The following is an 11,208-nucleotide window of genomic DNA, read 5'->3' as shown; positions in this document are numbered from 1 at the left end:
TATATTTATCGCATTTCATGTTTCCGTAACACTCTCTCACGCACAAACAAACAGACAGAATACGGCTATCATTAAAGAGATAAGAGATAACAGAAAAATATACGTAAATGCAGGAAATACGTTGGGAATAAGGACACATAAGCATGCAAATTTGGGTTCAATTTGAACTTGTGAATGATCTTTTAGCAAATAAAACTTTTTTCAATATCTGGTAGCTGATTGGCGGGAAAACCAAGGCAGCTTTATAAGTGTGTTATTACTTCTTTAATAAAAGGATTGATATAATCTACAAGTAAACAAAAAAGCTACCTAATGTACTTTAAAACATAATTTTAAATAATTTTCAAACATAGCTTGCTCGTGGACTTTCGTCCTCTTCTTCAACACTCGCCGCCGTCAAATCTCCTAAGTCGTCGACGTAATCAACAAGCTTGACGTGAATCAGAAAACACGTGTGTTCTTTTGTCGTTTTGTTGGTGATCATTTCACAACCCACTCGATCGAAATGAGATGCTAGCGTTTTAAATAAGAGTTCAAAATACTGACTCATGTCTACAGTTACGTTGGATCGGTGGTTTTCAAATATCGAGTCTTTTGCGAGTATCATTCGATGTCTTATGTGATTGTATAAATCATCGAGTTTCAATCGTTCGTTTGGTGCTTCTTCGAGATCGTCAGTTGCTATTCCAATCATAAATTTCTCGATTCTATCCTTTGCAGTGTCGACTTCTTTCGTCGCCTTTTGAAATGCTTTTGCAATTCTAACTAAATCTTTTTCCTGACTTGATTGTGGTTTTGTCGGCTTCTTCTCGGGTATTTTTATATTAGTTTTTGAATTTTCGCGAGAGATACTTGGGGTACTGGAGGTGCTCGATGTTTGAGAACTACCCTTGGATGATAAACCTTTACGCGAGTTTGTTCTTTTCACAGCACCAGTTTTGGAATCTCTAAAAGATGAGCGATTGCTTCCTGGCAAGAGAGAAGAGCTAGATGAGTTTGCTGCGCGATACGAACTTCTGTTAATGCTCCCTCGTGTCACTAACTCAGAGCGGTTTGTTTGTTTTTCGGCAGATGTGCGTCGCAATGAAGCACGTAGCTCATTCGTTTGTGACGGTTTTTGAGCATTGTTAGCTCTTTGCAGGTACGGACTTTTAGGAGCACTGTTTTCTTCTTTATTTAAACGTTGCACCGAACGATTGATTGAAGACCTTGTCGAACTATTTCGAAACGAGCTGCGAATATCAGTAGCGCTAGCACTTGTTGAAGAGTTTCGAGTTAAACCTCGCTCTGTTTCGGTTTTGTTACGAAAAGAACTTCTTACATCGACGCAACTTCCACTTAAACCTTGATTTTTACGAACACTGCTTGTTCGCGTGGTGTTACGAGTTATACTAGTGCTCGGGATCTTCGTTTTGCTATCTTCGTTATGATTTACAGAATCTGTATCTTTCCTTTCATCATCCCCTTTTTTAGCTTTTTTATCTTTCTTTTCGTCGCCTCCTTTTTTATTTTCTTCTTTTGATTTACTTGCACGGAATCGATCTCTTATTGAACCAACAAAAGAACGATCAGTTGAGCGAGTGAATGATCGTTTTCGTTGTAAACTTGATTTTGATGGACTATCAGGGGGTTTCGATTCGAATTTTTTTGCCATATCGGTAACGCTGTGACTTTGAGTAGCGTTTGAAAACGAACCTGTTCTTTTCAAATTAACTTGTTTTTCTGATTTGTGAACCCCCGTCTTCACTCCGATCTCTCTTTTATTTTTATTTTGGATAACAGCAGAGTCTGGTACATCGATAGCACGCTCTCTCACTGGAGATGAAAGTTCTATTGTCGATGAATTTTGTCCTGATATGTTTTCTGTTATTATTGTATTTCTGTCTAGAACATGATCTCTCATTACGGTCGGTTTTTGCATGTGCTGTTCTTTGATTGGTGTATTTCTTCCAACCATGTGATCTCTAATAGGCGTATTTCTTTGTAATATTTGATCATGGACGGGCGTACTCCTCTGCATCATTTGATCATGGGCGGGCGTTCTTCTTTGCACCATGTGATCATGGACAGGCGTACTTCTTTGTATCATTTGATCATGGACAGGCGTACTTCTTTGTATCATTTGATCATGGACGGGCGTACTTCTTTGTATCATTTGATCCTGGACGGGCGTACTTCTCTCAACAATGTATTCTCTCATAGGTTTAATCTCGTCGTTATTTCCACTGTCATAAAAACGCCTCGCGATAGGCATACTTTTTTCAATCGAATGCCCTTCAGTTACAGCGATTTCAATACTACGCCTCTTTGTGGGCGTTCCGTTTTCATTATAGGAATCACTATTTAAACGCCCCATATCAGACTTGGTTGTGTTTTTTGTCGAAAGATTCGAGGAAGTGTCTGTTGACTCGACAGCAGATGTGGTGTTGTTATTTTCTTCTTTTTTCTCCTCGATTAAAGTTAGTTCTTCATCAGAAACGTCAGATTCATAACCTTCTGGTTCTTCTTTAATCCACGCCTGCGCTTCGGCGATGGCTGAGTCGTATGGGTTTATTACAGGCTCCGTGGTCACACGTACCAATTCTTCTTTCACCACTTCATCACTGCGGTTTTCTAGGTTGTAATACACCACTGAATGTCGAACACTTGATTTGACAATGCATTTCGGGAATGAAGATTGAACGATCGCAGTTATTTGCCGCTCGTTGCAAACTTTAGGATTGACAATGACGTCAAACTCCAACAAAAAGTCAATGATCTCTTCATATGCTACAGAGTCACCTAAAACCAAATTAAAAACACTTCGCTAGTGTTTTCTTTAGTGCAACAATAATTATTTGAGTTTTTTATACAAATGTACGTGATAGAGAACAGAAATAAGAACAATGTTATGTTAAAAAATAAAAACACATGAAACCAAATTAAATTTTATGATTCTTATAAAAGTGTATTATTTTAACACATATCCCTCTTATGCGGGAATCCGGATAATTGGAAACATGTATAATTTTTCTTTCGTCTTAAAGAATTTTTTTACATTATTTTTAAATTTATTTTAATCTAGAAAGTTGGGTATTGTGTTTGCTTGCAACAAAAAATGGGAGTTCACTGATTCCAATTTTTTGCAAAAGCGTTTCGTTTAAAACATCCCTAAAACTTTTGTTATCGCGTAAAATATTTGTTTACATTTTTGATTGGCTTAGAGCATTACGTGATAAAATTAAACAATTACATTGGCTGAAAATAATTTGTACGTTTCACCGGTTTTAATTGCGCTTTGTGATAACAAGGAGCTTATTGATAAACACAAACCCACGCTGATTGTAACTATTCTTGTTGTCTGTTTTGTGATATGATAGAATAGTATATATGGCATCTGAACTTAATAGACACGTAACATGACCGCATGTTTTTTTGATACAGTTTATTTATTCCTCTAGATTGCATTTTTAGCCATATACACTGACATTTGAGTAGTGTAATCCTACGTCTGAAGAGTTTATTTACATCTCAGTACACGTACTACTGTACGTCTAAATATATAATTTGTAAAGCAGTGAACGCATACGATGTGACCGCATGCGTTGTGAAGCAATTTTGGAACTGTGATATATGTAAGAAAATATTTAAGCCCTAAAATATTTAAAACCTAGAAACTCAAGAATTATACTGGAACCATATAAAAAGTTAAGAATCTAGAAAACTAAGGATAGTTTTTTTTAGTGAAATTTTTTAATTTTTATTTTTTTGTAGTTGTATGTGTTACGATTTTTAGAATCATGCAATTTTTGTTATCACAGGTATTTATATAATTTAAACTTAATAATAGGGACCGAATCTCATAAGTGAGACTGTAAGAAAAAGGAGAGTTAAAAAGCAGAGTGTTTAAATTAGAGGAAGTGTTGATTCTGACGAGGTAATGGCGACAACAAATGTGGGTTTTTATTTCTTTTTTTTCCTAAAACAATTATTCAGTTTTTAATCACGTTTTGACACAGCCAAAGCTTATGTATTCCTTAGATTCATTCAACTCGACTGAGAAGTCTGGGTAAGAAGTTGTACCGACCTATAGTATGGGCGAATCCAAGCATAACAGCCTTTCTGATGCGATTGTCCAACCTTGTCATTGGATAGTTACCATTTACAGTCATAACATCTCTGTTGCTTCCCCTTTGCTGAATGTTGTTCTTGATTTCATTCGACGTCATGATATCGTATCTCTCAATGTTACCAAACGTCACTCGTCGATCTGGTGATGCTGAACGACGTCCGTCGTTGATTAAAATAGAACCTGGCATGTTGATGTGCTCAGTTTTTTTGAGTGTTTACTTGTATATTTTTTTTTAGTTAATTTAGCGATACTTCGATTAATTTAGCGACACTTCGATTAATTTAGCGATACTTCGATTAATTTAGCGATACTTCGATTAATTTAGCGATACTTCGATTAATTTAGCGATACTTCGATTAATTTAGCGATACTTCGATTAATTTAGCGATACTTCGATTAATTTAGCGATACTTCAATTAGTTTAGCGATACTTCGATTAGTTTAGCGATACTTCGATTAGTTGCGCGGTATTTTATCTAGTGGAAACTCTTCTGCAGACGACATATCAATTCTCTTGCGTCATATTTCTTTTACTTGAAATGTCTCTGACTGTAGGCTTTATATTTAAACTTTTTTTAAAAAAATTTAACGAAATAGCTTCTTGCTGCAAAGTCTTTTCAAACAAAAACCTTTTCTTTCGTTTCTTTTTTCACTTTATTATGATCAATTTTGTAACCATTAAATAATTATCTTTCCAAATAAAAAAACTGGACTCCAAACATGTAAAAATCGCAGCATCAGATGTTTAAATTCAGCTCTGCGACTATACGTTTGAACCATTTACAAAATGGGAGAGCTTGCTTACGTATTCATTCACTGCATGAAGAATAGAGTCACCCGTTTTACACTCCATCGTTGATATTTTTTAAAATTTATGAACAGTAAAATATACAAAATATTATGTTAATGAAAAAATACGTAAAAAGTAGTTTGGAGATAAATTAAGAATTTATAGATAATATTGGATGAAAATTTTGTTGTGAAAAAAATTAAAGTTTTGAAAACAAAAAACAAATGTTGCCGGTATTTATTTGAAAATGTGGAGAAGATTTTCAAAAAGTTTTAATATTTTAAGTTCGTGTCGAAAATTTCTAAATAATGTATTTATTTCATCGTATCCTTTATTTTTCATGTGAATGACAAAAATATTTAAGAAATCGACCGTACGCAACAACCACACCGCTCCAACCACACACGGAAACACGAGTTGCTTTCTATTCATAACAGCGGGATATTTTTAAACTTTCCGTTATTCTCGTCCACCCGTTATAGATTTATTGTAAAAAATTTATTAAATTATGAAGAAATTTCTAGTTAGGCTGAACCCCTGCTGTGAGATGATCTTTTAAAGTGTTTTAACATGATACGAACCATGATGCCGACGGCGAGTGGATATTTATATATGTATCATATTTATTTTATTCTTCTAAAAAACTAGCCTTGAAAATATCATTGTATTTTAAAATTTAGCTAAAATTTGGTTTTAAAAAAATAAAAATTCAAAGGAATCAATTTTAATAAACAAACAATAATTCAAGTAAAGGCGGCCTGAACTGAGTAATGAAAAAGATATGGTGTAAAACAGAAACAGAGAAATAATTTTCAAGACACAACGTTTTCTAAAAGGTAAATTGAATACCAAAATGTGAATAAGGCTAAATTTTGATTTCCATTGGCGATTTTGTTTAACCTTAACTGATTAAGAATACATGAATTTGTTCTTAGTAGAAATTCAGCAAGCAATAAGTTAGTAGAAGTTGGTTCTTTAGAGAGAAATTTAGCGAGAAGTTTAGCGAAAGCACGAAAACCAAAGTGACAATAAGAAAGTATAATAATTACTTCATGTTAAGTTGCCATGGTGAGGGAATTAAACATTGTATCGTCACTACGACTAATTTATCACCACGGTTTTTGTTTTGATTTTTATTAATGGAGATGTTGGTTCGAAACTGTAATGATGAATAGGGAATATTCCGTCCTATCTGTAGAGTATTCACTATACTTTGTTTATAGTATCTTGGCTTCGTCTTATGTTTCTGCTATGGCTACAAATAGATAGCCTCCGTATATCAAATCGTAAGGTCAATAATTTTTTTCGTGCGAACCATTTATCTGGGAACCCGAGTTATCAATTGGTTATTGGAGATCAAATCAGGCACTTAAATTTTCAAAGAGCCTTGAGAATAATTTTAAGATTTTACCTTCAGTATTGGGTAAAAACGCATCTTTTACACAAGTCCCATTATTAACATTTTCTAACTTTTTACCAGGACAAGAATCGCAGTTAGCTTCTAAGCGCAAAAAACTACAGACTAGTCGAGTGGGACTTCTTGCTCTCGACTTTCTAATCTTGTGATATGTGTCGTCTAACTTCTGCCAATATTTCCACAAAGTTGCCATAAAAAAAAGAAACAACTTTTTACATTTCGTTGGCAACGACTACTTTGACGGGCGACGTAGCAACAGTTTTCTAGCCGCTTTGTTTTTCTTCAGCGAGGTCAGAATTTTTAAAAAAATAAATTTTCGGTTTTCTTTGGCTACATTTACACTGTCGTTATTTCCATTTAGTATGTTTTCCATGTGACGAAGGGGCAGAAGGTCTCTTGTACCCTTTACAAATCCCCGTGATTAACTGAATGGGATCACGTGGGCGTTGCACATTTTAACCTAATGATTTGGAGAATCGGATTTTAATCTCATTCTAACTTGTTTGTTTGTGTGAATTATAAGTCGTGGAAGTTTAAAATAACTTTAACTGAAATTCCTCGCACCCTCCTTACTTACATGGAAGTATAATGGACCAATTAAAATGCTTTTTTATCATTTTATAGACCAATAGGAACGATTATGAAAGCAACAGCGTCACAAAAGATCACCATCACAACAAAACCTTTCAACAAATCAGTAAGTCTTGGGTAGAAAAACTAATACTTAAACTTTCGGCAATTTTGATCACAGTTCTTATTAATACTACTATCAATGAATGATGGTCCTGAGAAAGGAGTTCTAGTGCATTTAACGCTCCCATTTTAAATACGAATGTCCCTGTATTCGTTTAACCAAATAACCGCCTTAGATACCAATCTCATTCTCATGCTGAACACTAAGTTGAAAGGCTTGATTCACACTTTTATCGTCTCTGGCACCACTCGAACGGGGTTTTAATCAAAGACCTCCCGCATTGAAAGCGAACACTCTATCACAAGGGTGTCGGGTGATTTTACTTGTTTGTGTGTTACTTGATATTTTCTCAATTTATTCGTTGCCTAAAAGCTTTTTTTTGCATATTGGGCAGAAATAGTATAAAACTTATTTTTTTTTAATGAAAGCTTAAAAGAAGTAGATGAAAACAAATACATATGCTGCTAACAAATCTTATTCGCCGGAATTTGATGGTTTTCGCAAAAGTGATATTTTTTTAAGGCGTGTATAAAGATTAATTCCATGCTTGTTTCCGAGAGTCAAAGTGGCCATCTAATAGCCAATCAAATTCTGTAGAAAAATTTGGAATGTGCGTGGCATCTGCAACCTCCTTCCCAGGGTTTTGTGGCCCCTGAGCCGTTACAGAGTGGCAACTTCATCATCAAGGCAAAATGGTCTGGGAACGAGGTTGTTGCATCTGCTCTAACATGTCTCACAAATTCTTCTTTCCTTTAGTAAATATAGCAAGACATTTGAATTTTTAAGACATGAGGTTCGCGTACCAAATTTTTTTGCTTCAGTTCCAAAAATCTTGACTGATTTTTTTCATATTGAAAGATAAAGAGAAGAAGTATGAGGTTGCATCTCACCGAGCAAAAAACAACAGAAATCTTGTTTGCTTTTCTTTTTATTATCATTTCAGAAGATGTAAAATCATCATCAAAGCTGCAACATCAAAATATGATTAAGTCGCAGCTCATCACAAACATCGCTCTTAAAAATGATAAAATATAACAAAGAAAAATAACAAGTATTGTATAAAATAATAAAAAATATCTAAATATTTACAAATATATTTTTTATAATAAATATCTTTTCGTTTTCATTTTGCATATTTTTTACAGTAATGTACATCCCTAGCTAATAACACTAATCACTTACTATATAACCAAGACAAGAAAATAGAATTCAGTGGACTCAGCAACATGAAAGTTTGCAAGTGCGACCAGCGCTTTTTTATCGAATAAATTTGACATCAGTTAGACCATAGACCCCCAGATACTATTGTTCTTCTATTCTATGCTCCCCCTGTAGTTTATATTCCAACTTATAAATACTTTTTATTTATAGTATAGTACAAGCGGAATTATAATCTTTCTTTTCAATTTGTTTTGGTTGTTGTCCTTCTCTAGCATTCTTTATCTCTTTGATTAGCTAAAAGAAAAATTGATTGTCGCTTAATTGATTGCATAATTGTTTGATAGCATAGCTACACTGAGAAACAAAACAGCGGTGATAACGCAAGTCTGCATTATTGCACAAGACGAATATCTGTTCCTTAAAATACATACCTGTCTTGCTTTCGGAAATCCTTCTTGTTTTAACTTTGAAAAAATTTCTTCATTATTAACTTTGATTTCAAAACAATCTAAAGATATAAACAATAACGAATAAGAGGAGAGATCATCCCAACTTTGCTTATTTTGTGTTCTGCAAATTACAACTTTTATGGTGTTGTTCAACTGTACAATTTTCGTGTCTTTTAAATGCCTAAACTACAGGAAATTCTTTAAAGGGTTTAAATTTTAATTCAAACAAACACTTTTTTAATTTTCAGATAAAGGGAAAGCTAAAATTAAAGCTAATATTCTTTAAAATCCAGAATCTTGTGCTGAATCTGTACAGATGCGAACAGAGGGAAATTCAGCAAAATGCATTGATCGCAGCAATTTTAGTTATCGTTTCCAAATAATTCTTACAAAAGAGACTTTCTGTCCATTAAAATGCAAAAAATCAAAATTTTCAAAATTACGAGTATTTTTAAGCTCTCTTTACGCAAAAATGTAGATGACGAAAAAACGGTAACTTACTTCTACGTCCTTTCTTTCCGGTAACTTCGGCCGATGGAACTGTCTTCCTGATATAGGTTGCATATTCCATGTAACGGCCAAAGTAGCCTCAAGAAGATCTACAAGAAATATAAAATTGAACAATAAAATAAGTCTGTTATAATCAACCATTACTACAAATGCAAAAACTTTTCCATGCGACTTTTTAAACCGACCCATCACCTATCGCTCCTGTAATTTCGGAAAAGTTAAAAGGGAGATGGAATATTGATTTTTAACGTTGACTGAGCAAAAAAAAACTGCCTTTTCTTTCCTTGTTGATGCGAGTCCTTTCTTAATAAAAAACCTTGTCCTGTTCTTTCTATAAGATTTCCTTTTTAACCCCTTTATGGAAACGAAGCACGTTTTCAATATATATATATATATATATAGGAAGCATTACTTCTAATCAAAAGAAAAACGATGTTTCCATTTTGCCATGTTGTGATTGTAAAAAGATAATTTGATCTCATTAAACTCAGCCATTTAAAATATGCTGACTAACCATGTTTATGGTAACGGCGAGGTATTGAATGTATTAGATAATCACCCTTCGTCATCAGGGAAAAATTAAACAATCACAAAGTCAATTAGAATTTCCGCGTACGATATAAAATATAGAGAAATTTTAGGTTTTAATATATACAATTAAGCATATTTTATATATGCCTTGTTCCGTTAATTTCCCCTGAAATAACAAAATAATTTTATTCTATCTATTACGATCATTCTACATTCGATAGGCTTTTTTAGTTCCTAATGGTACTGTCATCATAATGCTCTTGCAAAGGAAAGGTTCTATCGCATTTACTGAAAGCCTGAAAAACTTCACGCTAAAATTTTAGAAGAACATAAACTTTTTTACAGATGAAAATCATTTTTTTACAAAAATATATCACTTTTTTCACATAAATTTTGCGCGTTTTTTTCGGTATTGAAAACGATTTCCAGTTATTCAACATTCAACATTCAGCATAAATACTTCGTGCTTAGTAACAAAAGCTTATAAATAACAAAGTTTATATCACTCACCCATATTCTATAAAAACTTTGACTATCTTTTTACGTTTTTTCTCTTTTTCTTCACTTTGTTGGAACTTTTTCACTGTCTTTGGATTGTAGTAACAAATAGTCTCCTCTTCAAAGTTTTTATCCATGTGTTTAGAAGAAGAAGAGACACAGTAAAGTTCTACTCAACTCTTTGATGTAGTGAGCTTGCGTTGGATGTTAATATCATATTCAGCTTTTAAATGCTCCTGAGTATTTATTTATTTAAGCTACACTGCGATGGAGGGCGGCTATTAATAATTGTTGTTGCTGTCAACTAAATTATAGCGTCGATGATTAAGATTTTATAAGACGGGGGTAAAATAATTAAAAAAAATAAAAAAATATTTTCGCATGCATGCAAGCATGATAAAATAGAACTAACACTTTTCCATAAATAAATTATCACAAAAATCAATTATCAATTTTTCAACTGCAGTTATATGAATTTTTTATTTGTAACCTTTCTTGAATATTTTTTGCATAATATTGTATGTCAAGCCCCCGTATTATTCAATTGCTGAATAACTTTACATAGAATTTGCTTTATCATTGTACGGATAATTTCATTGGCTGAATATAACGTCATCACAAACGCTCCGTGCTCTGAAGTCGTGACATTGCGCTTGCAAATTTTTATTATTGGACACGGAAAGCAATTTTGAAACGGAGAAATGCTTGAAATGCAAGTCATTGCCTTAAACAATTATTTAATTCATTTACAGATACAGTCGCAGCTTTGACATAGAACACTAGGCTTGGAGTCAGGATGATTATATTTCTTTGCATGCAAGTTTTATTTCAAATTACCACCGCTAGAAGAAGCGTAGTTGACAATGTCTCTGTTCACTATCTGGAAAGAAATGTAACAGTTTCTTCTGGTCTCAGTGTAGATACTTTGAAAGTTAAGTCTAGATGACTTTCAAGGCGTTTAGTATAGACGTCTGTTTCAACAACTGATCAAAAATTTCGATTACGCTGCCATTTTTGGTATAATAGAAGTTGAGCATGTTGAGCGCC

General features: G+C 33.6%; 2 protein-coding genes across 2 annotated transcripts; both read right to left on the bottom strand.

The window, feature by feature from the left end:
• Positions 1-207: 207 nt before the first annotated feature.
• Positions 208-4,997, bottom strand: LOC130647695 (E3 ubiquitin-protein ligase RBBP6-like). Its single transcript, XM_057453641.1, has 2 exons — positions 4,067-4,997; positions 208-2,781 (listed from the first exon to the last, which is right to left on the bottom strand). The coding sequence occupies exons 1-2, from the start codon at positions 4,296-4,298 to the stop codon at positions 344-346; spliced, it is 2,670 nt and encodes an 889-aa protein (XP_057309624.1). The 5' UTR covers positions 4,299-4,997; the 3' UTR covers positions 208-343.
• A 2,925-nt stretch (positions 4,998-7,922) lies between these two features.
• On the bottom strand, positions 7,923-10,403 carry LOC130647802 (migration and invasion enhancer 1-like). Its single transcript, XM_057453783.1, has 4 exons — positions 10,174-10,403; positions 9,124-9,221; positions 8,605-8,681; positions 7,923-8,467 (listed from the first exon to the last, which is right to left on the bottom strand). The coding sequence occupies exons 2-4, from the start codon at positions 9,191-9,193 to the stop codon at positions 8,378-8,380; spliced, it is 237 nt and encodes a 78-aa protein (XP_057309766.1). The 5' UTR covers positions 9,194-9,221; positions 10,174-10,403; the 3' UTR covers positions 7,923-8,377.
• Positions 10,404-11,208: the final 805 nt, after the last annotated feature.

Source organism: Hydractinia symbiolongicarpus, chromosome 6, assembly GCF_029227915.1.
Source record: "Hydractinia symbiolongicarpus strain clone_291-10 chromosome 6, HSymV2.1, whole genome shotgun sequence".
Taxonomy (NCBI): domain Eukaryota; kingdom Metazoa; phylum Cnidaria; class Hydrozoa; order Anthoathecata; family Hydractiniidae; genus Hydractinia; species Hydractinia symbiolongicarpus.
Note: the sequence above shows the minus strand (reverse complement) of the source record. Positions and strands in the feature narration are given on the sequence as shown.